This window comes from Grus americana, chromosome 10 (genome assembly GCF_028858705.1).
Source record: "Grus americana isolate bGruAme1 chromosome 10, bGruAme1.mat, whole genome shotgun sequence".
Classification (NCBI taxonomy): domain Eukaryota; kingdom Metazoa; phylum Chordata; class Aves; order Gruiformes; family Gruidae; genus Grus; species Grus americana.
Window position 1 is genome coordinate 23,271,102 of NC_072861.1, and position 25,076 is coordinate 23,296,177.

At 55.6% G+C, this 25,076-nt stretch overlaps 1 protein-coding gene across 1 annotated transcript in view; it reads left to right on the plus strand.

Moving 5' to 3' along the window:
• Window positions 1-21,292, plus strand: part of LOC129210862 (uncharacterized) — a 35,562-nt gene extending 14,270 nt beyond the window's left edge. Inside the window, exons 3-6 of the mRNA XM_054837165.1 lie at window positions 10,260-10,464; window positions 13,659-13,772; window positions 14,230-14,347; window positions 21,120-21,292. Of these exons, the coding sequence (XP_054693140.1) occupies window positions 10,260-10,464; window positions 13,659-13,772; window positions 14,230-14,347; window positions 21,120-21,292 (610 nt within the window). The remainder of the gene's footprint in view (window positions 1-10,259; window positions 10,465-13,658; window positions 13,773-14,229; window positions 14,348-21,119) is intronic.
• The last annotated feature ends 3,784 nt before the right edge of the window (window positions 21,293-25,076 follow it).

Below are 25,076 nucleotides of genomic sequence, written 5' to 3' on the forward strand. Positions count from 1 at the left end.
AAGCAGAGCCTGTGTGGGCCAAGGTTGGAAGAGGGGAGAATTATTTTAGAAGTGCATGACGAGTAATTAACAACTTCCTGAGAACTAGAACCAGTTGAAAATTTTGCTGAAGTTTTTTTCCAAAGAAAAATGGCTTTGGGAGAAAACAATTTCTCTTTAATTCTTTCTTCCATTGAGAATTTGGGAGGTTTTCTTAAAAAACCGATACTGTGATATTTTTGATTGCTGGATAAGCCTTTTCTCAGCCCAAAGCTTTCTGCTTTTTGGGAGATGATAGACAAGCCCAGGAAAAAAATAATAAATAGAAAGGCAACGTTGACAGAAAGGCAGGGCAGGGCAAGTTGCCGATGCGTGGGGATGAGGGCAGCACCCTGCCTGCTCTGCCTGCACGCGGGCAGCACCGCGCGCCCCTGCCACTGCCGGCCGACGTCCACCGGTGTCCGGGTGCTCTGCGGGAGCCCATCCGCGTCCAGCAGCCACGGAGAAATAACGACATGGATGGTTCTATTAAATTCAATTATATTTGAAACAATTAGATTAGACTACGTAGCTAATTAACAGCAACCTCAGTGGCGAGAGCTTCCTTAGGAGCGCGGGGCTATTGCCGGGGGCGGCGGAGACGTCCTCGCCCTGCCCTCCGCTGCCTGCGCAGCTGGGGGACGTCGGTGCTTCGGCGGTGGACCCGCGGGATGGCACTTCCAGATCGGGCTGTAACGACGCTAATACGCTGCTTTCTGGTAATTTTCTATTAATTGTTTGCACTCCCTATGTGTCTTCAATCCATTAGTTACACTTTCAGGGATCGTAGCAGGCAATAAATCCTCTGGTCTGCCAAGGGCTCCTGCAACGTCTTTCAGACGATCATCCCCCAAGCTAATGTTTATCGTGCAATTGAAGCAATCCGTATCAGACCCCGTCCCTCCGCTCCTCCCTCCGCCAGCTGCAGCAGGAGCAGCACCGCCGGATTCCCCCGGGGCCGCGCCTGCGGAGGGATGATAAGGGAATCGGATTTTAGTGGCGACACTAGAGGTGAAATCCAAAGATCCAGAATATTTAGTTATGTTTACCCACAGTAATCAGCTTCTCAAATAGATGTCACTGGGAAAGCGCGCGCTACATTGATTGCACCGTTCCCCGCTTTCTGCCCAGGGGCAAACAGCTCTGATTAATATTTCACAACACTTTTTTTTTTTTTTCCCCTTTTTTTTTTGTGCTCGGAGAGCCTTGATAGAGAGAGACAGAATATTTTACCATCTCTTGTGTTTGCCTGCTCCAGTAATCATTGGATTCAATCACTCTTGCAATGTTTTTATGAATTAATAACAGGCACTTTGGAGGGCTAGCGGGGAGATGGGAAATGCAATCTGTACAACCTTAATGAGCACCGTGGGGACCCGGTACCATGGTTTCCGAAATCCTCTCTGTGCTTCACTCTAAATCATTGTCTCTAAAATTACCTGCTTGCAGTCGGCTTTAGATGGCTCTCGTTCGGCGGGTAAGTACACCTGCCTCCCCGCTGCGCCCTCTCTTTCATCGCAAGGGCTCGTTTGGAAGCTGTCCCAATTAATTTTTTTTCTTTTTTTTTTTTTTTTTTCCCCCTGCTTTAATAAAAGCTCACCTTTGTCAGCGCTGACAAAATGTTTGTCTTCGCTGCCTCATTAGTGTTTGCTCTGCCCCAGCCGCCGCCACCACCGGAGCAAGCGGGATGGATTGGTGCGGAGCCGTGCCGGCAAATTAGCTCCCGCTCTCCACCGCCAGACCTGGGAATAAAGCGTTTTGGGGCATTTTGCTCTGCAATTCCATGGGGCAGATGGAATTGGGGAAGAGGGGGTGTTGGCTCTGGCTTGGATTGCCACTGCTGCTGCAAAACAGAGGAAAGCGGGGCAGGGCACGGCAGGGTCCCCCGGCGGGGCGAGCGCGGCGGCCTCGGTGGCGGGCACCTCTCCGTCTCTCAGCGGTGCGGAGGGATGGGGCTCCGGTGTGCAGCACTTTGCTCTTCACCCTGGCCGTGGGGCAGGTAGGCGAAGGTGGCCCCAAAATGGAGCTGTAACCGCTCCTGCCCATCTGTGCTGCTGCCGGCTTCATCTGCAGCACTGCCTCACCTTCGGGCAGCCGCTCGCCGGCCTCCCCCGCTCTCAAATACCTTCCCACCACGAGAGAGCCCTGCTGTTCTGCTCAGCAGCCCCTCCGAGGCGTTGTTTCTTCCCCCCCCGCCCAGGTGGAACCTAGTTGTGTGAGATGGTGGCATCCCCCGGCGCAGGCAGCACGTGCGGATCTCGATGGGGAGGAGCAGCACTGTGGTCCAAGCTTCGCCTGTGATGCTGCTGCTCTTGCCACCGCTGGGATGTCGGGTCGCCTGCCGACCCCCCCCGGCGCTCTCCATGGCTCCACGGCGGGTGCTCAGGCTGCTGCACCCCGGTGCTGCCCGGTGCATCTTCTGCTGCATCGGCAGAGCGCCCGGCCGCGGTTGGTGCTGGGACCCGTGGGGTGACCCGCTGTCCTGTGCCGGCGGAGGGGGCTGACCCCCAGCTCCCGGGGTCACCTTGTCCCCCATCTCCTGGGGCCGAGCTGGGCAGTGCAGGTGTGTCGAGCGCTCGGGATGCTGGCTGGCAGCTCCCACAGGGACTTTGAGGATGAGCATCCAGACACCCGTAAGCCTAGATGTGCGACTGCACTTTTAAAAATTGTCTGAGTGGAAATTTGGCCACAGGCAGCACAATTGTGTTTCAGGCTTTAAAGCCAACTGGAGTCATTAAACCACATACTATATTCCTCTGGAGGAAGCAGAGTTGTTGATAGGGCATAATTTTACAGCACAAGTGCTGGGTCTCAATCCAACATCAGTGTTTGTGCGAGTTCACGTTTGAGGGGTCCAGAAATATCAACTGGTGAGATCCGCACGGAGAGCCCTTTGCTGGGTCCCTGGGCCAAGGAAGCCCTGGGAAGCGGCTGGGGTCTGTGGGGAGAGCTCGGTGCCCAACCCGGGGGACAGTGCAGATGTGGCACAGCTGCTTGGCGCAGGGGCTCGCTCACAACATCTCGGGGAGCCCAGATGCTCCTCAGGTCTTCGGGAAGTGATGCTTCCTCCTTTGGGTCGCCAGCTGGTGGGTCACCCGCGAGAGGAGGGTCTGGTACCTGCTGGCGGGGGCCTCGTGTGAGGTCTCCATGGAGGCCGGTGGGTTTGCAGGGCTGGGGACAGGGGTGTCCCCGAGCCCCCGGCAGCATCCGCAGGACCCCAGCAGCATGCAGGTCGGGGTGCTCACCCGCACCAGCGCTTGTCCTGCACGCAGCGCTCCTGGTACTTTTAATTGAGGACTAAACTAATGAAAGAAGCAAACAAGCAACCAAAGCCCCCGCAGGGCTGCTGGACGCCGTCCCCTCCTCCCGGGCGGGTGCTGCTCGCCCGCTCTGCCCCTCGCCGCTCCGGGAGCCAGCCCTGCCCACACCTGCCTGCGCAGGGGATGGAGCATTCCTGCCTGCTCCTCCGGCGGACCGGCAGCCTGCCTGCAGAGCCGCTCTCCTCTCGATAGCTCAGGAACGTCCAGCATGACAAATGCACCTCGCTGAGCTCTTCACAGTGCCCTGATTTATTTCCAGCCCCCTCGATAGAAAATTGCATGGCATTTATGAGCGGATCCAGCAGAGCTGTGACTTCGTAGACCTCTCGGTTTTCACCCTGCTCTGTTTACTTTCTGGGTCTTTTTAATTGCTTTTTAGAAGTCTGTTCTCAGCCTACAGCTATTTTTGAGATGTGGCACAGAGATCTTAGTCTGGGTGACTAAGAAGTAATTTATAGAGACTTGGCCAGCGCTGCTCAAACATTTCTGCCGGCCAGACAGGCGTTACGGCGCAGCAGACGTGTCGGGACACGCACGGCAAGTGCATTTGAGCAACACCTACCAATCTCTAATCGGCTTAAAGCGTCATGAACTGGGGAGCGCTTGCAATACGGAGAACAAACAGGTCGGCTCTAACGCAATCTGCTGTGGGCAGGAGCAGGCAGCATGGCCGAGCCCTGTGTGCCGGGATGCTCCGCTCCGGCTGTGCTGGGGCTGGGGCGACGGTTGCGCCTGGCCATGTACGGGCAAAGCCTGGGCGGTTTGCACAGATGCGCTGCTGGGGAAGCTCATGTGAAAAGAATTTGCCCCAAAACAAGGTCTGACTGTTAACCTTCCCCAGCGAGCAAGGAGCCGGGCATTGATTGCCTACCCTGATTTATAGCGTGCGTAGCTGGTGCTCCCCTGGGTCTGGAGAAGAACAACCAGTTCCCCGTGGGGCTGCCTGCTGCCAAGGGGTGCTGGCCGCGGCCCCCAGCCGGGCAGGATGCGGCCTCAGCAGCACTGCAGCCCCGGCTGCCGGTGGGATGCGTGGGGCGAGCCCACCCAGCACCCCTCCGCGTGGCGGGGAGCACCTTGGGCATCGCAGCGCCGGGCAGCGCTGCCTGCCAGCCCTGTGCACCGAGCATCCCTGTTCCTGCCCTCACCTCTGCACTGCCAGCTGATTTGTTTTTTTAATAATTTTTTTTTTTTTTTTGCTTTCCTCTTTGCTTGATGGTGCTGTTGTAAAAGCCCTGAACAATAGCCTGCATTTATCCGGAGCGCGCCAGCCTGCCAGCTGGCGGCAGATCAGCCTTCTCATCCACTTCCAGGGCTCTTAAAGACAACTGTCCCAAAAACTGGGGTGTGCGTTGCTCTGAGAAGTCCCTGCTCTCTTAAATGCCTGGGCACTGATACAATTGATGTTTAGTGAGGCATTCTTGTTTCCTGGTTGCCATTCTCTGCAAAACAATGGAGTGTTTTGCCCATGAAATTACTGTTCTGATTAGGAGGAATATGTCCGTCATTAGACTTTCAAATGTGATCCTTCTGCAGCACAGCGCTGGCAATCCGTCCGAGATTACTGCGGCGATATTTCTGTTCCTGAAGGAAACAGCAAGTGCAAATAGGGCAATTTTATACACTTACTGGGGAAGGGGATTTGCATTGATGGATGCTGTTGTGTTTGTAGCAACGACAGCTGGGGCCAGGGCATGCACAGGCTCCACCAGGACACGGCAAAAGCTGCGGTTGCAACTCTTGCTCTCTCTCTCTCTGTGTATATATATATATATATATATATGTCTGAGCATGTGTAATAATCCACATTTTAACAGGGGCCCAAGCTGGCCCAGGCAGGACAGGCAGCTCCGCCAGTGCTGCAACCTTGACCTTGAAAACCCAGGGCTTTTTAATTCAGAGCAGATGTTCCAGGTTTCTCCAGCTCCAAAGTCATGTCAGAATTCCCAGTCGAGAGGGAGAGGACCAGAGGTGCGGGTCTCGGGGCTGGGCTGTTCGCACGGCTGTGGCGCGGGGTGCGGGTACGGCACGGGGGGCACAGGATGGAGCCGCTCAGCGCGGGGGGCTCTGAAGAGCAATGTCACCCCGAGGTGTTTGGGGGTTCCCGCTCTGGAGAGGTGGGTCTGACTGCAAAGGGAAGGTGCTGGGGATGGGGCGGTTGGGCAGGGTGGGTGCTCCTGGGGGAAGGGGCTCAGGGCTGGAGGAGACAGGCGGCAGGGCTGCATTGCTGCCTCGGGGCTTCTCCTGTTGGCACCATGCAAAGTGTTTTGTGAGCAGAGGTTAAGTAAGGCAGATAAACGATCGGCCAGACATCGGCATCCCTGAGGGTGTGCGGGCGATGCTGCCTGGCAGCAGCGGGGAGTTATCCCTTCCTCCCCATATCCCACCAGGTGAGAAGGGTGCTTCGAGAGGGTGGGGGGGAGCCGGGCGCTGCTCGGGGGTCAGAGCCATGCCTGGGCACTTCTCCCCGCTCGGTTTTACTCCTGCCTTCCTCAAACCCGCAGCGTTCAGTAACAGGGCGGGAACGGAGAGGTCCTGGTCCTACCCCCGGCTGAGCCTCCCTCCTCGATAAAATGTCCCTTCCTGAGCCTTGGAGAGGTTTTTTCCGGAGTTCAGCTGATACAAATTCCCACCAGAGAGTTCGAGGCTGGCAATCAGCTTACTCATTCTTGGCTTATCATCACAAACCTCTGACCTTCAAACACGGCTGGTGCGGTGCCCGGCCGAGCAAACTGAAATCCAAACAGACGGGGATTCGCCACCGCTTCCTTATTGCAGCCTGAAACCTCTCTGCAAATGCACTGCCCCCCCCCCCCCGCCCCGAGGACCCCCCTGGGGATGCCAGCGCCTCCGGGTCACCCTCGAATGATGCTGGCATGGGGCTGGTCCCACGGGTGGCCGGAGCCCACGTGCCGCCTCTCGTGGGGGTGCGTGTCCGGTTCTCCTCTGCGTTGCAATCCCCAGGAAGCAGGGTTGGGGGTTTGGGGATGCTGGTGGGGGGAGTTGGGCTCTGTCACCCCTCCAAAGAGCCGCCTGTGCACCCAGGAGCCTGATAAGGCAGCCCATGCACATCGGAGCCACCCGAGCCATCGGTGACTGGGAGCAGCAAGGCTGCACCCCTCCGTGACGTTTCCCATGCAGATTGGGGGCAAAAAGGGGGGAACCGTGGGCTTGGGGGGTGCTCCTCCCCCTGCCCCAGCAGGGACGTGGTGAGGCAACTGGTGTGCCACTGGGAACGGAGGAATGTGGGAAAGGGGGGGGGGGGGGAGAAATTAATAATTATCTAAACCGCACCCCTATCACTGTTCATCAAAATTTGCCCATACTTCATTCCAGCCTCCTTTCTTCTTCTTGCCTCCAGTAAGTACTTTAACATCCTTTTTAAAAATTAAAGGGGGAGGGTTATGGAACAGATAAGAGATAATTGCCTAGCTTTGACTCTTCTATTGATGTGAAAATAGGATTGGAATTACTCACTCTGGTTGAAAGGTTAGTTGAAGGTTATTACAGGAAAATTGTTATTCATACATTTTTTCTATGCTGCTGGATAGCCTAAAAGATTAAATTCACAGAGTGCATAATGACCCATCACAACGGACAATGGTGGGAATAATCTCCAGAGACTCCAGATAACAGAACAGAGACTTCTTTGAATAATTCATGGTTCAACAGACATCCCTCACTAACAGATTACATGTGAGTTTTCATTAGAAAGGAGATAATTTAAAGTAGCTTTAAAAATAACCGGTATTTTTAACGGAAGTAGAATTACCATAAGCATTTATGCAGTTTGTTTATGCTTTAATAAATCTACTTTCCTCCTGACCTTCATGCCATGGGAACAAAACACCAAGGGATAAAGAAAGTCATTGTTTGTGACAGTCCCCTCTCGTCCGCGTACTGCTGATTGAGCATCGGTTTCATATTCTGCCTCACACTTGACTGCCTTTAACACACAGGACGTGTGAGCGCTCCCGGCTGAGAGGGATGCTCAGGACATCCCGGACCACCCGGCGCTGGGTGGGGATGCTGATGGAGATCCATGGGGACGAAGCCATTTCCCGGCCCCTCCGCTGCTTGGCTTCCTCACGCAGCATCAGAATCACGCACCGGCTCTGGCTAATCTTTTAATTTCATCTCGTGGAGTAGCTATTACACTTTAAAAGCTGATTGTTTGTTAAAAGCACTTATTTATTAAGGTTTAGCGGAGGCCCGATACACATCTATCGCATTGTTGTGAGCTGTGACAAATATATCTTAAATAATTAATTGATATTTAGTAAACATATAATAGTTATCTTCTCCAATCTAAATTAAATACTAATTAAAGCTATATAATTCGCTGCTACGGGCTGCTTAGATTACAACTTTTCTGACGAGGGGGATGAGGAATCGCTGCAGAGGTGTGAGCGGGGTGTCCCCCGGCCGGGGGGGCTCGGACGTTTTATCTCGGCTCTCGGGCAGGTTTGGGGGTGTCACCCGGCGCTGCGGCTGCTGCAGCTCGGGGCAAGGCTGGGATTGGGATGGGCTGCAGGTCCCGGGGAGGGGGGGAAAGTGCATGATGGAAGCTGTAGTCCGGGCGCTGCCTTCCCGCGGCATCCCCGCTGCTTCACCATCTTCAGGCTTCGCTGCCTCCATCACGGGTTGAAAGCCAACTATTTAGCTGCTCACAAAATAAAACTGGTGGGGGAAGCGAGATGGTAATTATGCGGTAAGGTAAGATAAAGCAAATATTTGAAAGGTGATTCATTTCCAGCATAGCTGAGTGATGCGCAAGCATTCCTCTGGGAGAGCGTCTGCTCGGGAAATATTTACCTTCTCCCATCAGGTGGATTTGTGGGCACCGCGCAGAGTAAATGTTGAGTAAAGTAACACGGAGCTGCTTAGCAGAGGGCCATCACGTGCGATCTCTCCTGCTTGCCTCACTGCTGTTGACAGAGAGTATTTAGAGCATGCAAGGAAAGACTTTGACCTAAAACAACTGTTAAAGAGGAAAAAGGAGGAACTTTGCTGCGATCGACGACATTTCCCTGGATTTCTTCTGGTCTTGCCAAGAGCAGACTCCGTTGTGAACTCTGCAGGAAACAACATTTTCCTTATCTCGCAAAAGATGTTTGCTCTAATTGTCATCTTCCTGCGGCCGAGGGGCTGTCGCTGGGGGCCAGCTGGGGCTCGGGGTCGGGGCCGGCTGGAGGAAAACGCTTTTCTTGGAGGCCCTATAGACACAGCAGCAGCTCCCCGGGGCACCCCGTGTGCCACAGGATGGTAAATATTTTGCTCACAGCTGTAGGTATTCCATGCTCCGCCTTCATTTTGATGCGATCTTTTCAAAACATCGAGGCAGTGGGAAGAGTTGCTCTCCTCCCTGGGCAGGAGGATCGTCCATCAGGACCAGGTCCTCCCCATCTCCACCAGCTTTGGGTCACGGTGGTGGTTCGGCCCCAGCCGGCAGCCGAGCATCACGCGGCCGCTCGCTCACCGCTCGCCCCTCGGTGGGATGGGGAGGAGAATTGAAAGAAAAAGGTAGAACTCGTGGGACAGTTTACAGGGACAGCGAAGTGAGAGGAAAATAGCAATAACATTATAGCAGAATATAGAGAGCGGGTGATACCCAATGCAATTTCTCACCGCCCGGAACCCGATGCCCAGCCTGTCTCCAGCAGCGACTCCTCCTCCTCCCTGGCCAGCCCCCCCCCTTATCTACTGAGCATGACGTCATATGGTATGGAATCGCCCTTTGGCTGGTTGGGGTCAGCTGTCCCTGCTGGGTCCCCTCCCAGCTCCTGCCGAAAATTAACTCCATCCCAGCCGAAAACCAGGACAGTCATGCTGGTGTAGATGGAAAGCCTAGGGCAGACGGGATGACTCCCTAAAGTCCTTTCCCAGCCTTGCACCCTCTGGAGATAAAAAAATTGAGGTTTTTAAACATCCTCAAGTACCGCACTGCGCAGCTTGCATCAGAGGTGGGTTATGAGCTGCGTGCTCTGAAGGAAGGACAAGCCCCTCTTCCTGGTGGCACGCAGCAACGTTATTTTTCATCAGGTCCCTCCCTGACTCTTTTTGTCCCTGCTTGCACCGGCTGATCTCGTTTCTGCCCTTTTAGCTGCTTCAGCTGGGCTGTGCAGCAACGTGCACGATGCGGGGAGCCGAGACGCTTGGGTTTGCCCTCGCTGATAAGCAAAGGAAATCCTGGCAAACTGATTAAGGGCACGCATGATGAGGTGTGAAACTGAAGTGATTCCTCAGGTCCTATCCCATCCGAGTATTAACTGAGATGGATTTATCCCTATGGGCAAATGGAGCAGGTACAGAGATTTTTATTCTCACCTCACCCCTCTAGGTATAAGGGTTTGTTATAAATAATCCTCGAGTCTAAAGGATGTGAATGAGGACTTTTATAGATTTAACATGAAACTCTAACATCTTCTCCAACTAAAGCTTCTGTCAATAAATCATTTTTTAATTATAAGCTTAAATTATCAGCTAAGCATGTCTAAATGATCTCTGGAGTGATTTCTGCTGTATGATGTTCAGAGCAACATTATGGAGGCCTAAGAAGAAAGTTCTCCTTCCTTTTAAAACGCTTTCCCTTTTTTTCCCACCTCCTGGAAAACCAACCACCCAATGCATGCGTGTCAGACGGGATATGAATGAAATTCAGCCCACCTCTAAATCAGGGGCTGTACAAACCCGTATCCAAATGTTATGGCTCGGTTCCACCTCCGACACATGACGAGAGCGGTGGGTTTGGTTTAGTGCTGCCTTCCGCGATTAGCTCGCGTACCAGAATTCGTCTTGGTGCAGGTCAGCAGCGCTCAGGGAATCACTGCGAGGGTGGTAACGTGTGCCAGTGCCAGGGGTGAGTCCCAGGGGAGAAGGACCAGGGATCCCATTTGAAACTGAGCATCTTAACTTTGCCTACAGAAACGCACCTTTCTGTTGTCTGCACTCCGTGATCCAGAGCAGGCTCCTTCCAATTCTCCAGGGCATCGTCAGAGCCCAGAGCAAGAGGCATGGAAAACAGATGTGCGAGACGCTGCTGCGTTCCGTTGGCCATTGCTTTGGCGGTGATGGAGCTGGAGAAGCGCATGTGAGGCATTATCTGCTCTTCTGGCCCCGGGGCAGCGAGGTGGGTATGGACAAATCGATGCTGTTTCGTTAACTGGAGGGGAAGAGCTCCTCAAGGGCAAGACCTGCCCCTTGTTTCAGACAGCAGCAGGGCCCTTTGCTCCACAGATTGCTCCCCAGCCACTCGAAACCGATTCAAGAATTATTTTCTTCTTCTCAGGAGGAGATTTATAGCATTTCTCATTCCTTGAGTTCCCCATGTTCCCCTAATTAATGCAGTTAATCAAGGCTGTATGGCCCATTGACTGGGTGAGGAGCCGTCAGCGGTGCCCAGGGCTCTGCCCCAGCCGAGGACGGAGGCAGGAGCTGCATGGCTTCCTGCAGCAGAGCACGGTCTGCGCCAGCGGTTCCGCGGGCCGGCACGAAATGGAAATAATTCAGACCGTTTTCTGGTACCTTTTCTGTTCCCGGAGAAGTGCCTGACCTGTGAATTGTTGCTGGAGACCCTTGCAGACTGACACGCCACTCTTTCTGCGAAGGAGTAGCAAGTCTCTCTGTGGTTTAAGAGGTCTGGAGATCTTCAGATGAGAGTGCTATTGGTATTCGATGGCAATCCTCCTCAGCTCCTCTTATCCTCCCCAGCTAGGCTCTGATTTCTCACTTTCTTTTCCTCTGCCCTGATTAATCTTATTTCATGGATTCCATGACAACATAAGCATATGAGGATCTCGCTCTTCAAACCGTTATTGAATTATGTGCAGGGAGATGGGGCTTGCTCAGCCCCCGAACCACATTAACCAGATTATGCTATGAAGGTCGAATGCAAGAATTAACTGGAGTTTTAGCAGCACATCATTTTGCAGGGAGGTGCGGTGGCTCTTTGTTGTGTAATATAACCACCAGCTCTCCGGACTGCCCCAGGAAGAAGGATTTAATCTCTCCTTCCATCTTCCTTCTGTCTGAAAAGAGGAAGGAGGGCAGGAGCCCACCCGAGCCTTTCCACGGGGGTCTGGGCTGGTGGGCAGACTCACAGCCCTGCAGCACGATGCTCGAGCCCTGGCTAAGCTGCAGCTGGAAGAATACCCCATTTTTGTTCAGCGCTAAAGAAATTGCCAGTTTATTCCATCTGGTAAGTGGTCCTCGATTACTGCTGGCAGAAATGAGAAACTGCCACTCCAAAGACCAGCCAGCTTAGGAGCATCCTGTCTCCTCTTTCCCTTCCCGTGAAGGCTGGATTTCAGCGGGCACCCACAGGAAGGGTGCCTGCAGCTGGGGAGGGATGCCCAGGATGGCTCATAAAGGGACGGAGAGCAGTGAGAGTGGGAAGGATGGGGGGGTGGGAGGCCCAGGGGGAATGATGTTGGTTTGTCTGGTCCTGCCTCCCTTTCAGCTAACGGGGTCTGCCAGCAGGCAGCTAATAGGTTTCCGTGTCACGGTGGGCAGGCAGCGGTGACGGGGTCAGCTCAGCCCCGCATGGCTCCCGAGGACGAGGCGGCTCCAGGATGCTCCGCGTCCCACCACGGCTCCAGCACCTTGGCGTGCGGCTGCCCCAGGTTTGCATTCATGGGGAGCTTGGGTCTCCCCCCCCAGCTCCATCCTCCCCCCGCCCCAGCCTGGTTAAAGGCTTTTGTCTGTACTTAATGATGTGGCTGCAAATTTACCCTTGAGGAGGTAGGAGCTGTAAATAATGTTGGTTTTTAGAAAAAAGCCTTTTGAATGGAAAGCTGTTAACCTCGAGCTTTCCAGAGGGGCTGTTCCTGCGAGGTGCTGGGAGCTCTTGGCTGGCACAGGCAGGACTAGGGATGTGGGGGTGTCACAGGCAGCTCAGCACCCGCAGGATGGTTCCTGTGTGGTACCAGCAGCCTGGGAAAGCTCCTGCGCCCTGCACACCCTTTGCACACCCCAGCAGTGGGCAGGGCATGCCAGTCCCTGGCTCCTGCCCTGTCACCTGTGCAGTGGCATTGGAGCTACAGTTGTGTCCCTTTGGTGAAAAACATCCCCGTGTCCCCAGTTTGGCAGCCAGATTGGAGGCAGCAGGGGGGATGCATGAGGCTGGAGGGATGCACAGATCTGGGGGGATGCACGGGGCTGGGGGGATGCACGGGGCTGGGGGGATGCATGGTGCCAAGGGGATGCACTGGTCCAGGATCTGCTCCTGGTGTCCCCGAGAGCCCAGAGGGTGGGAGCAGGTCTGGACCTATGTTTGCACTCAGGGAACAGGTAAGGTCAGGCTGCAGGAAATGCACCATGTGAATTCCCCTCCCAGCAGCAGCGTGGCTGTGAGCAGCGCTGTGAGCTGTGAGGACTTTGGGCAGAGGTGGCCAGACTCCCACCCTGCTAATAGCTGCCCCAGACCAGGGTCTGTGAGCATAAAAATACTACGTGGCCACAATTAGAGGGGAAAGAGACTTTCCCCCCGGCAGGCTGGGGTGCTTCCCTGGACGAGGCCAGGGTGATGCATTCAAAATGGCATTTGAATTCAGCAAAGCTCCCTCATCCCGTGTCTCGAAGCAGCATCCTGCAGTTTGCATCAGGGCTGCTGGAGCTGGGGAGAGGGAGTTTGCTCCTTGTAATGTCCAAATTTAGAGCCTTTGACGTCCGATCCCCCGAGCCCCCGGTCGTTGCCGACACACATGGTCTGCATTTACCCTTCCTTCTCCTTCCGCTGAACACGTGTAGCCTTCAACAGGTTGCTTTGTACATTCCTCGGTATCTGAACGGCCATCTCCTCCACCTGCAGAGCTTTCCGTTAGTCAAATAGTGATTCCTCATTGCAAGTTTGTTTTTGAAATTGAAAAGATTTGATAAAATAAGAGTTATGCTGTTGTTCAAATAAGTGCTTCCTCACCGAAACGGTGACATTTGCTCTCGGACCACCAAAGGACTTGCTGTCTCCCACACAGGGCGTCTTGGATCCGGCAGGATGCTGCTCATGTACCATCGTTACGAGGTTTGGCATTTAAAAATGTCCACCCTCGGTTTTAAGAGTGTGCATCCAAAAAATCCTCTTTTTTTTTGCCTGCAGAACCACGAAGCACTGGGGCTCCTGCTCCTTGAGGGTCTGCGGCCCCTGGGAGATGTCAGTGTTAGGCTGCAGGATGGGTTTATGGGGGGGTTTCCCAAACCAGGTCCAGCATTAGATCTTGGAAACGGGGACCGAGCCTGCGTGCCAGCATCCCCACCCCTGCCCGGGGCTGCTGCGCCCCATAATAAACAGCCACGGAACTGTCTTTTCTCCTTCCTGTTTTAATCCAGGAAAGCTTTGGACAGTTTCAAGGAGCACTCTTCTCTCTGTCAAGGATCTCTTTAAAAGGAACAGGAATAGGGCGACCCAAGCGCACAGTGCCAGCGGCAATCCAAAGCAGCCAGGTAAGGATATTTTTGTGTGTTCACTTTCATCTTGTCTGGCTGAGCTGCTCTAAACACCCCAAAGCCTGGAGGTAGAAGCACATGTGCCATGCCTTTTCCACAGCCAGCCCTCCAAAATACCCGCACAGTCCTTTAATAATGAAAGAAGCAGATGATGTATGAGACCCTCGCAGGCTGTTAGCACTCCTATGTATCACTGCTCAGGAGTAAATAGTAAAGAAAATTGTATTAGCAGCCTGGAAGAAGAGCAGTTTCCCTCGGAGCTCAGGGCAGGGGATGCTGCAGCCCGGAGTTTTGGGGGATGCCTGGCGCTGGTTTGGCAAAGAGACCTGCTAGGAAGCTTTTCCGACCTTGCCAAGTCGCCATCCGGCTTTGCCCATTATCGTTAGCTTTTATTGCACCATGATGGTGCAAGTACTGGATGTGACCCCTGATGGTTGTTATTTATTAATTACAGCAGCACGGAGGGACCTGTCCCGGCTCCAGGCATCACCGGTATGGACAGGGAGGACCTGCGGTGCAAATAAAATTAAATGCAAATAAAATGAAGCCACCCATGGCAATCACGAGCGGAGGTGTTTGGTTGGGGGTCACCCAATGCGGGCGAGCACCCAGGGTTTTGGGTGCCGTAGAGTAACCCACCCCCGGGGAGCACAGAGGGGTTTTCCACGGCAGGCAGATGTTCCTGCGTGGGTGGCTGCTCCAGCCGGGCATGCTCTGTGCAGGGATTTTCGGTGCTCTGCGAAGGGACGTGGGTTTCGGCTGTGCTTTAGGTGGGGGTCTCAGAGCTGCGGTGAGCTGGATCCCTCTCCCTTGGGTAGAAGATGCACCTGCAGCACAGGGGCAATCCTGCTGAACTCCTGGCGTGATCTCTATTCCTGGTTTTTAGCCGTTCCTCATTCACTCCCCCTCCTAACTACGCACGGCCAGCTGCGTGCACCTCCTGCGTCCTCAAGTCTGCACCCGTTGCTGGAGGAGGAATGGCCAGGCGGGCACGGAGCGGGTTCTCTGGGCATGGGGAGCTGTGGTGGGCTGTGTTTGTCCCCTCTCATGTGCGAAAGGCCCCTGAGGAGGGTGGTAGGCTGACAGGCACATCAGTCCTGCAGCCTGAGCCCGGCGCGTAAGCGTTATCTCGCACCCTGAGTGTGTAGTCACTAGCACGGCTTTGGGGCCACGTGTGCGTTGCTGTACTCATGGTTTACTCAGGGCTCATAGCTCTGATGGAAGTCTGCCCTGAGCAGCTACCGAGTACTTGAGTCATAGGGGTCCAGGGGAGGTTTCCATACCCGGCTCTCTTAAAACCATGGACTGGCAGATTTGGATACCTTGTCCTGCAATTATAACTTCAGATCGTGGCTTATTTGTTTCTTGGCCTTCAAGTTACTCATTGCAGCCTGCGGGCTTGAGAAAGCTGCTGATTATCTGCCTGGTGCTGCGACCCGTGCTCTCTGTGTGCCTGCTGGAAGTGCGGTCCTTTTCTTGGCGATACCTTTGCTCTATAGTGCTAATATGCAGAATAAATAAGTGTGTGGTCTTGCAGCTTAGGGACCGCTGCTCTGAGATCCGACAGCTGGGCAGCCTGGGGGCTGGGAGCAGAGACGGGGACACTTTCTATTCGAGGCACACAAATGTGGGGTGAGAAGAAGAGGTGCAGCACGTTGGGGTGCAAGACGGTTCTCCGCCTGCCTTTCCGGGGATCCACGGCCAAAGCATTTGGTGGAGCGAGTGCCCCTTGCTTTGCAGGATTATTCTGCAGTTTCTTATGCTGGAGGATGCTGGCACGTTCATGCAACACCGGGCTGGGGCGGCTGCGGTGCTGCTCCACCGCTGGCATTAACCGGAGTGCAGCGCATCCCGGTGCACCCCAGTTACGCCAGGACAGGCCGGTGCACCCCAGTAGCAGTGTCCCCAAAATCCCAGCCTGCAGGCATAGAGGGAGCGGAGGGGATAGCTGATGCCTGTGGGTTAACTGGTGAATAATGCAGGCAGGGCAAGGCGCTGACCGTTGGCAGAGCGTGCGGAGCGAGCACGGAGCGAGAGCGGTGCTGAGCCCTGCCCTCCGGTGCTGCAGGGCACAGGGACTGCAGGAAGGTTTGGCTGCCCATGGGCTCCCGGTCCTCCCTCTCCAGGAAAGCTGGTGTGCCCTCGCCTCCGAGAGAAAGCCGATGTTTTGTTCACTGACCTAGAGCCGGTTGGACCGTGAGCTGAGGTGGTATTTAATTAAGAAGTGCTAAGTTTTCCTCTCCAGCCCTTGTTTGCCATCTGGTGTAACTGGGAGAGAGTGGGCTTTTTTCCCTGTTTACTATTCTCCTTGCTGCTACCAGCCCAGACCTGGACCCGGCGAGTCTTCAGCGTCAGCATCCAAGTGTGTGCTTTTATGCACAGTATATGCAAATGCTAGGTAATTTATTTTATAAAACTATTTTTATTGCAGTTCCCAGCGCTCCTAGTACCAGCTGTGATGAGAATCACTTGGATGTTAAAGTGCTGTTGACAAAATTGTTCCCAGCGGCACATACGCACAGATGTATGTCTCCCTCCCTGCCGAAATTCAAGGTATTGGGAGGATGAAGGCATTGATGCAGCCGAGCCCTCCGGAGACACGCAGGGGTCGTTTGGGGACAGAAAGCCTTTAACGAGCAACCGCCTCCGCGCAGGGTCTGTGGGAGACGTGCTCAGACTGCGGGAGCCAGCACCGCCGCCTCACTGGCTGTTCGGCAGCGCGGCACGGGATGGGGCAGTGCTGGGCTCTGCTTTTCCCGGCTCATAGGATGGGAAGGATGCGGCTGGACCTAGGGAACAGCTAAACCCAGTCTTGGGGGAGAAAGGTTGCTTTAGGAAGAGCTTTTCTTTTAATTTATTACTCTGGAGTGCTGCTTATTGGCAGGGTGTCTCGCAAGCGCGGCTCCTGGAGTTGGTGTTGGCCCTTTGCAGGGAGATGGGCCGTTAGCCGCTCCTGAGCCATGGAGAAATGGGAGCGGGAGGTCAGGGGTGGCTCCCGGATGGCTCCAAGGATGCAGACGGAGGTGCAGGAGTGGAGAAGAGCTTGCTGGGACAACCCCCGGGAGCCTTCCCATGGGCCAGCTCGGCTTGCAGGCAGAGGAGTGCGCGACTGCGGGGTCTGCAATGCAGGTGGTCCCACGTATTCTGGAGATGCCTCTTCTGGCAGCGTGGGCAGCGTGGGGCTGCCTGCCCCAGCCCTGCCTGCCCCGGCAGCAGCAGCATCCTCTGCAGCGGCTCAGGGCGGCCGTCGGCACGGCTCTCCCCATCCCACCACGGCTGCTCGGTGCGTCAGGGGTGGGAATGTGGTGACAGCCGAGTTCGGGGAGGAGGAGTTAACAAGCAAGGAAAATAGGAGATAAATAGCAAAAGAATGCTTCAGCCCATTCATCCTGGAGCCTTACTAAATGTACCATGAATGATTCCTTACAAAATTGAGCTGTATGTACACTTGCTTGATGGCACTGCAGTGAATTGCTTCTTTAGTAAATCTGTCATGTATGCATAGGCTTTACGGCTTTTTTTTAATGTAAGAGCTGCGCATCTCTTCAGGTTCGATATCTCTTGCCAGGAGCCAAATTAGATCCCAGCGCATCGTCCCGAGTCCTTGGTGTTCATACGGGGGGCTGGGGCAGGGGTGCCTCCGCTCCTGGGCTGTTTCTGCACTTGCCATTAGTTTGCCAGGTCCGACGTGGTTATTCTGTCACCCTTCGCCCCAGCACCGTGACGGTGCCTGCGTTACCAGCTGCAGGACCCAGGCGGCTGGCAGGGACACGACCGCTGCAGCAGCAGCACCCCAGGAGTGCCCCGTGGCAACGCGGCTGTGCTGCGTCTGGTCCTGCGTCCAACCGGGCATCTCTGCGGGGCCATGGACCACTCACAGCACGTGCGCGAGTGCCCTGGAGTCCCGGCACGGCTGTGGGCATCCATCACGTGTCCAATGCACGTGCCCAATGCATGCATCCAACATGCGTGTCCTACACCCGCATCCCACACGGGGTCCGGTGCGGGGCCCAACACGCGCATCCAACACAGAGCCCAGCCAGCAAAGTTGCGCAGCCGTTTCCTCGTCCGCGGGCAGCGGGGTCACTGCATGTGTGCTCTCAGAAAACTGCACCCATGACCTTTTCATGCCCTGCTTTCCTCTTTGGCTGCTTCAGGAGGAAGATTTCTTATTTCTTCTCGCAGGGTCACCGAGAGGGTAAATGCATTAGTGCGGCTCCTGGACGGATGGTGCTGTTAAAACAGAAAGTCTTACTGCTATTTGTACGCTGGATTTTGCTGTGAGGGCTGCTAGCAGCCAGCCGTTGGCGGTGTATTTACACGGTGTGCTCCCACTCCGTGGGACAGGACAGATATATTTTCTAAGATACTTTCTTTTCCATAAAAAATATTTGATTGCGGTATTGACAGAACCACTGATGTAAAAGGGCAAGGAAATATTTCCAAATGGTTTATCTGGCAGCTCTAAATTTCATCTCATGTTGCTTATTGACCTCTAATTGTTTCCAGTAGTAGCGGGAGACAGGAAGATCAATAGGGACGGGAAGATAGTTAATACCCTCCTGGTGCACTTAACTGTAGTTAGAGAGCACTGGAATTCATCTTCCTGTGATTTTTAGCAGGTTTGTAATTGAAACATTGGGCGCCCCTATCTTGGACTTCTCCACACGCTGGGGTCTGTACAAAGCATTAATTTCCCTGCTCGCCCCTTCTCCTCGCCCAGTCCTGGAGGCTCTGAGCAGCCTCGTGGTTCTCCAGCTGCCCTGCCCTGGACAAAGGAGCTTTACAAATTCAGGACACCCTAATCTAGGGGGAAGATGCAAATCAAACTCTTCTCCCAAAGAGCCTGACCACCTCGTTTGCTCCACGACAGCAGGGGTTGTGTTGTGTTTGCTGAGCAATGAGGAAATGGTGTGCCACCAGCTGCAAAACAAACATTCATTCTGCATATATTTCCAATAACTCACTTGCGTTGACTGCCAAGAGCTTTCCCAGGTCTCCAGAGCCTCATTGCTTCTCTCTGTTTCTCCTCGTGCTAACACAGCCAAACCACCTTGCCCGGTAAGCTCAGCAGCCTTTCCGTCCAGCATACGGCACGACCAGTTTCCTGTGCTATAGACAGAGGATTTTTTGCAATTTTCAACTTATGACCTTTAATGCCAAGGTTAGTGGAAAGATTTCCCATTGCTCTATGAGCCGAAAGGCATGCATATCCATCAGCTGCACATCGCCTGCCCGTAGAGGTCTTCTTGTCCCACTCCTCAGGTCAGCCTGGCCTCGTGTTCCCGGACACGGGCATGCCCAGGCTCAGGGGGGGATCAGCAGACTCTGCTGGCCTCTTGCACCAAAACCTGCCGCACCAAAACCTGCTGCACCAAAACCCGCTGCACCAAAACCTGCCGCACCAAAACCTGCCGCACCAAAACCTGCTGCACCAAAACCCGCTGCACCAAAACCCGCTGCACCAAAACCCGCCGCACCAAAACCTGCCGCACCAAAACCTGCCGCACCAAAACCCGCTGCACCAAAACCTGCCGCACCAAAACCTGCCGCACCAAAACCTGCTGCACCAAAACCTGCCGCACCAAAACCCACTGCACCAAAACCCGCTGCACCAAAACCTGACGCACCAAAACCTGCTGCGCCAAAACCCGCTGCACCAAAACCTGACGCACCAAAACCTGCTGCGCCAAAACCCACTGCACCAAAACCTGCCGCACCAAAACCCACTGCACCAAAACCCGCTGCACCAAAACCTGACGCACCAAAACCTGCCGCACCAAAACCCACTGCACCAAAACCCGCTGCACCAAAACCTGACGCACCAAAACCCACTGCACCAAAACCCGCTGCACCGAGACCTGCTGCACCAAGACCTGCTGCCCACATCCTTGCCGAGAGACCGGCGTGGCGTGCACCAGGCAGGCTGCACAGGCAGGGTGCAGGCAGTTGGGAATCACCCCAGGTCCACAGCCATGCCGTGGGGATCTCCCGTGCTGTGCCCAGCTCTGCCGGGTCCCGCACCCGTTCCTACCGCCTTTCCCCGTGGCTCCTTGGGTTTCTTCCTCTGCACGACCCTTGCTCAGGGTCAGCCGCTCGCTTTACATCCCGGCCACCGCACGCCCCGAAGGGCACGTTTACAATGCAATCGTAAGGCTTGCTCAGGAAAATAGGGCGCACCCCACCCACCCCTGCCTTTGTAGGGTGTCCTAGCTGGGACCCCCCCCACCCACCTGCGCCCAGTCTGCAGAGAGCGGGTGCCCCAGCACCACGGGCACCGCACAGAGCCTCTCGTTAGCACTGCTTCCAGTCAGAGCCAGACAAAGCTGAGGAATTTTTAGCTGTTACTCCACAGCAGATATGTTTGGATTTGGGCGGTTGCTTGGCGCGACCCAAACTGAACTCTTGTGGTGCGTTTGTCACCGGTTTGGGTTTCTGTTAGAGGGATGGAAGCAGCGGCGCAGGCGCTCGGGGGCTCGGGGGCAGCTGGCACGAGGCAGCTCATGCGAAGGGCACTTGGGAATCATCCCCGCACCGCGTCCACCCGGGTCCTGCGGTCTGTAACAGCCAAAGGTGAGTCCGGTCTTACGATCCCTTTCCAAACCCTGGAATTACCCGGTCCCCGGTGGGAGCAGGGCGTCCTCCCCGTGTGTTCCCGCAGCATCTCCGAATCCCACGGCGTGTGAGACGGCTGAGAGGCGGCAACGCCAGCACCGCAGAGCAGCCCTGGAAGTCACCCCATCGTGGCTCAGTGCCCCCCACCCCTGACAGCCCCTCCTGGGAAGGGCAAGAAATAAACCCGTGTTTCCTGCTGAGCTGATGGGAATGCTTCTTTTCATCTTGCGTGGTGGTGGAGTTGGTCTGTCTGGCCTGGGACCAGCGGCGAGCCAAGAGCTGTGCTTCAAACATGATGGGTATCTAATAAATCATCTCCCCTCCAGCTTTCTCCAAGGATTTTTAAAAGTGTATAAGGATTGCTGGAGCTGGAGCTCCACAGGAAAGAAGGGGCTGAGAAGACTTTAGCAAAAAGGGAAGGCAAGGGGAGCCGAAGTGTGGTCGAGTGCTGATGGCCGGCACCGAGAGACGGGAGAGGATCCAGGCGTGAGGAGCATGAGGTGTCAGGAAAGGCCCTGGAGAGGCAGGGAGTGGGGAACAACCGGGACTTTGGGACAGAGATGGGTTCTCCTGCGGAGGGAGGCGGCGAGGGACCGGCCCGCAGAGGCAGACGGATGCCCCGGGACACCTTCATCCCTGGGGAGGGGGGGGATGCTTCGGGACAGCCTGCCTTGGCGTGCGGACCAGGTGGCCATCAGCCGGCCAGTCCCCTCCCCGGGCCACCTGCAGGGCCACCAGCAGTCCCCCTGCCCGCGGAGGGGCCGCACGGGGATGCCAGCGATGCTGGGGACGCCAGGGATGCCGGGGATGCCAGCGACACGGGGGATGCCAGCGACGTGGGGGATGCCAGCGACGGCGCTGCCTCCGGCCTGAACCCACTGCAGTGGCCGGGCTGCAGGTGACGGTGACGGGGTTATTGTCTGCCCGGTGAAACACAAACAGCTCCCCGGCTCCGCCTGTCACCATGAATCACGGCAGAGCGGTAATCTTTCATTAGAGCATTCAGCACTAATTGCTGGCAAAATGCCACGTGCCTATTTTCTCATTTTAACAAAACATTTATGCATGAAAGATTTAATGCCAGGTATCAAGCATATCATTGTAAATTTACCACTAATTAAGCCTAATTAAAATAATTAAATGGCTGTGGAGTCACAATGTGAATTAAAATCACATTTCCTCTTGTGTGCGCGCGCCACTCTTCTTGCTGCCCTTACTTCGAATTTAAGATACAAATATTTTCCTATTCAGATTCGTGCGAAGTGTCTGTGTGGCAGAGGGGATTTAATCATTAAGATAATGCTGTGATTTGATGGTAAGTTTTTCAATTTCGGGACCTCTTGAGATTTTTCTTTATCTGGATGAAGTATGGACAATTTGACAAATCTGTTCCTCCAAGCAGTCGCTTGCTTTTGCATATTCATTACTCATTGGATTTTTAATCAAAGTCGCTGATGGACCCTTTGCACCACAAATAACTCGGTCATGAATAATTGATGGTGTTTAGCTGCGGGTTGGTGGGTGCGGGGGGCTGCTGCGCCTGGCCTGCCGCACGCACCACATGGCGCTGCAGATGTTCGGGTTTCACATGTGCACAGCTCATCAAACCCAGAACCGAGCCGGACCCCTGGGCGGGCGCCATCCCTCGGCACGCCATCTGCTTCCCACCCCGCGCGAGGTGAAAACAAACCTCGGTGAATTGTGGGAGCCGGGTTTGTTTTCCTGCTGCTGGTGCACGAAGCGCTCTGCCTCTGGGTTCTCCTTTTCTCCTTGTGCTGGGGAGAAAAAAAAACTCTAGTGGGAGTTTCGGTCCTGCTTCCACAGCCGTGGGTGACCGGGGCTGGGGAGCTGGGGGGATGCTCTGGCCGGGGGCTCCAGCTGCACCGTCCTCTGCTGAGACTGGGGGTTCTCGCAGAAACCGCACCCCGGTGCCGGGACTGCTTTCCCCCAGCCTTTGCAAGCAGCCCCCGGAAGCCCCCACCCACGATGGGTGCTGGGGACCCCCGAGGCTTGCGGGAAGCCTCCCGCCGCCGGGCTGTGCTTGGCAGGGACCGACCTCCTGTGCCCCGGCGTGCGTGTCGGTGAGCACCCCGGCTCCTCCGGCAGCCCCTCCGTCACCGCCGCACCCGTGGTACCCACGCAGCACGGGGTGCCTGTCCCACCCCTGCCTCCCTCGTACCCCTGACACGGGGACTCCTTCCTCCCTCCCAGGAAAACTGGGGGCTATAAGATTGCTGGGTGTGATGGTTTCTCACCCCGTGCGTTTAGCTGGCCTGGCCGCAGCGGTCCAGGAGATGCAGAGCAAGGCGTGCACTGCGAGTGAATTAAGGTGCTGGAGGAGCTGGAAGAATTGCTTTCTTCTCACCGAAACAATTAAATGTGAAATAGTTGTGATTTTGACTTAAAAGGACATGAGACGGGGAATCATCAGTGAGCAACCGACCGAGGACATCGCCAGCAGCCCCGAATTGCTGCTGACCCGGGGAGGCTCCGGGCACGCCGCCATCCCACATGGCTCCCTGGAGCAGAGGTGGGAATGGCGGATGGGATCCCCTGCAAAAGGCCTGGAGCACCAGAAAAGGGCCCCTCCGGCTGCCCGGGGAGGCAGAGGAGAGCCTTCCTCCCTGGGTCACCCCTGGGCTCTCTGGAGCCTGGATTAAACCCTCTGCGCCCGAGGTCTGCTGATCCTCTGGGATCCACGGGGAAAAGAGAAACCGCTCAGGAGATAGGGAAAATCTCTACTTCAAAGGGGTTTGGTCTCTCCTAGGATCGTTATGAATTTTGGAGGTTTGATAAAACAGCTGGCAGTCTGCGCCCAGGAATGCGCCGGGCTACAAGGGGGTTATAAGGAACCCCAAAAACCAACCCCACCTGCCCTGTAAGGAGCTTTCATTATCACGTTGTCTGGGTGCACTTCTTGGTGCTGCGGCACTGCTCCCTGCGGTCGCACGGCTCTGGCCCAATCCTTCACCGATCGCAGGAATGTGGGGAGCAGCTCAGCTGCCCGCTGCTGCTGCTTTTGCAGGGGCGTGCACGTCGCGTTGCTACCGGGAGAAGTGAGCTGGAGCCTGGATCCACGGCGGGGGGGGACACACAGGAGTCCTTCGTGCCCCTCAGGGCATCGCCCAGCTGTGCCCCATCCCACCTTGCCCAGCCCCGCGTGGGCAGCAGCCGGTGTTTGACTCCGATTTGTGCCCTTTTTGGGGAACTGGGGAGCAGCGGGTGCTGCCACTGCTTGCCAAGGCTTTGCTGCTAGCAACCCTCTTTGCTTTTTTTTGGTGCCGTCAGAGGACACAGACCCGAGAACGGCCTTCTGCTGGGAAAAGACGGAGCAAACAAGTGGGCACGGACGCCCGGGGCTCGGTGTTTGCCCAGGGATAGTCAGAGCCTCCGGCGAGGCTCGGGGTGAGCTCAGGGGGAGCTTCTGGACCTGGCACAGCACGGGAGGCTGTAAAGCGGTTCCTTCTGCTGCTAAAATCTCTGAACCTAACTGGGACAGAGTCACCCCAAGTCTCGTGTTGGTGCGACAGAGACAGAGGAGGTCCTGAGTCACTGAGTCCCGCTGCTGCAGAAGTGGTGGCTCTCCTTCACTTCGAGGATGCTGAGCTTGGAGACTCGCCCCTTCCCGAACCTCAGCCTCATCCACGATGCAATTAGCAGGCGGTGGCAGCCCTGACGAACCTCTGCCGGCGACGCACAGCTTGTCTGCCGCTGGTGGGGACGCGGGCACAGCCACCCTGCTGCCGCTCTCCCAAAGGCATTTGTCAGTCGGTGTCAACACGACACGCGGGTGCACAATCTGTCCTGGCTCGGGTCTGAGCAGCGGCACGGCTCTTTGCTTCGTCCCGCCGGGCACGGGTGGGAGGAGGAGTGTGGTCCCCAGGGGGGTGTAACGGACCCACCACCTGCAGCTGCTGGGTGCCGAATGCATGTTCAACACGCTCGGATGCAGCTCGGGTACCAACAAGGAGGCTCCGCTGTTTTGGGAAGCATCACTCGACTGTGCCAGCACGGCTCGTGGCGTGGGGCACCGCTGGCTCCGCCATCCAGGCCAGGGTTTGTCCTGGAGGTCCGGCCACTGGAGTGAGGCAATGTGTGGGACGGTCACGGGTGCCTTTCCCAGCAGAGGTACATCCCTGTCCCCAGCACGCTTGAACAACCTGACCCTGAGAAACGCGCACACTGGTGGGTGTGGGGGTGTGTGCACGTGTGTGTGTGTGCCGCGTGGGTTGCTGGTGTGCGGGGAGAGCTTCACCCACCGACCCTTCTCTTCCCTCAAGGAGCGGGGCAGGACCGTGCCTTTCGCAGCCATACCGGTCTCTTGTCCTTTTTTTTTTTTTTTTTTTTTTGCAAGATATTCGTTATCCCGCGGTGCTTATTCAAAGAGGCAGCCTGGCACCGGGGTCTGACTAGGAGGTTGACAGGGTAAAAGGAACAGGAGAAGGAGGGAGGCTGGCTGGGGCAGTGATGCATTATTTACTGCTGCTCTCGCATGTGTGGTCTCAGCCAGGTCTCCGATGCGGCATAATGGATTGCAAAGCCCCTTTGTATGCTCGGTGTGGCCGCTGCTATATTTTAGACTTGAGTCATTCAAGTAAACCCTGGGCAATGCTCTGCGCAGGCTGATTAACCTTTTATTTCCCAGGAACTGACTCATTTTTCCCTCGCAGCGTGGTGTCCCTTGCC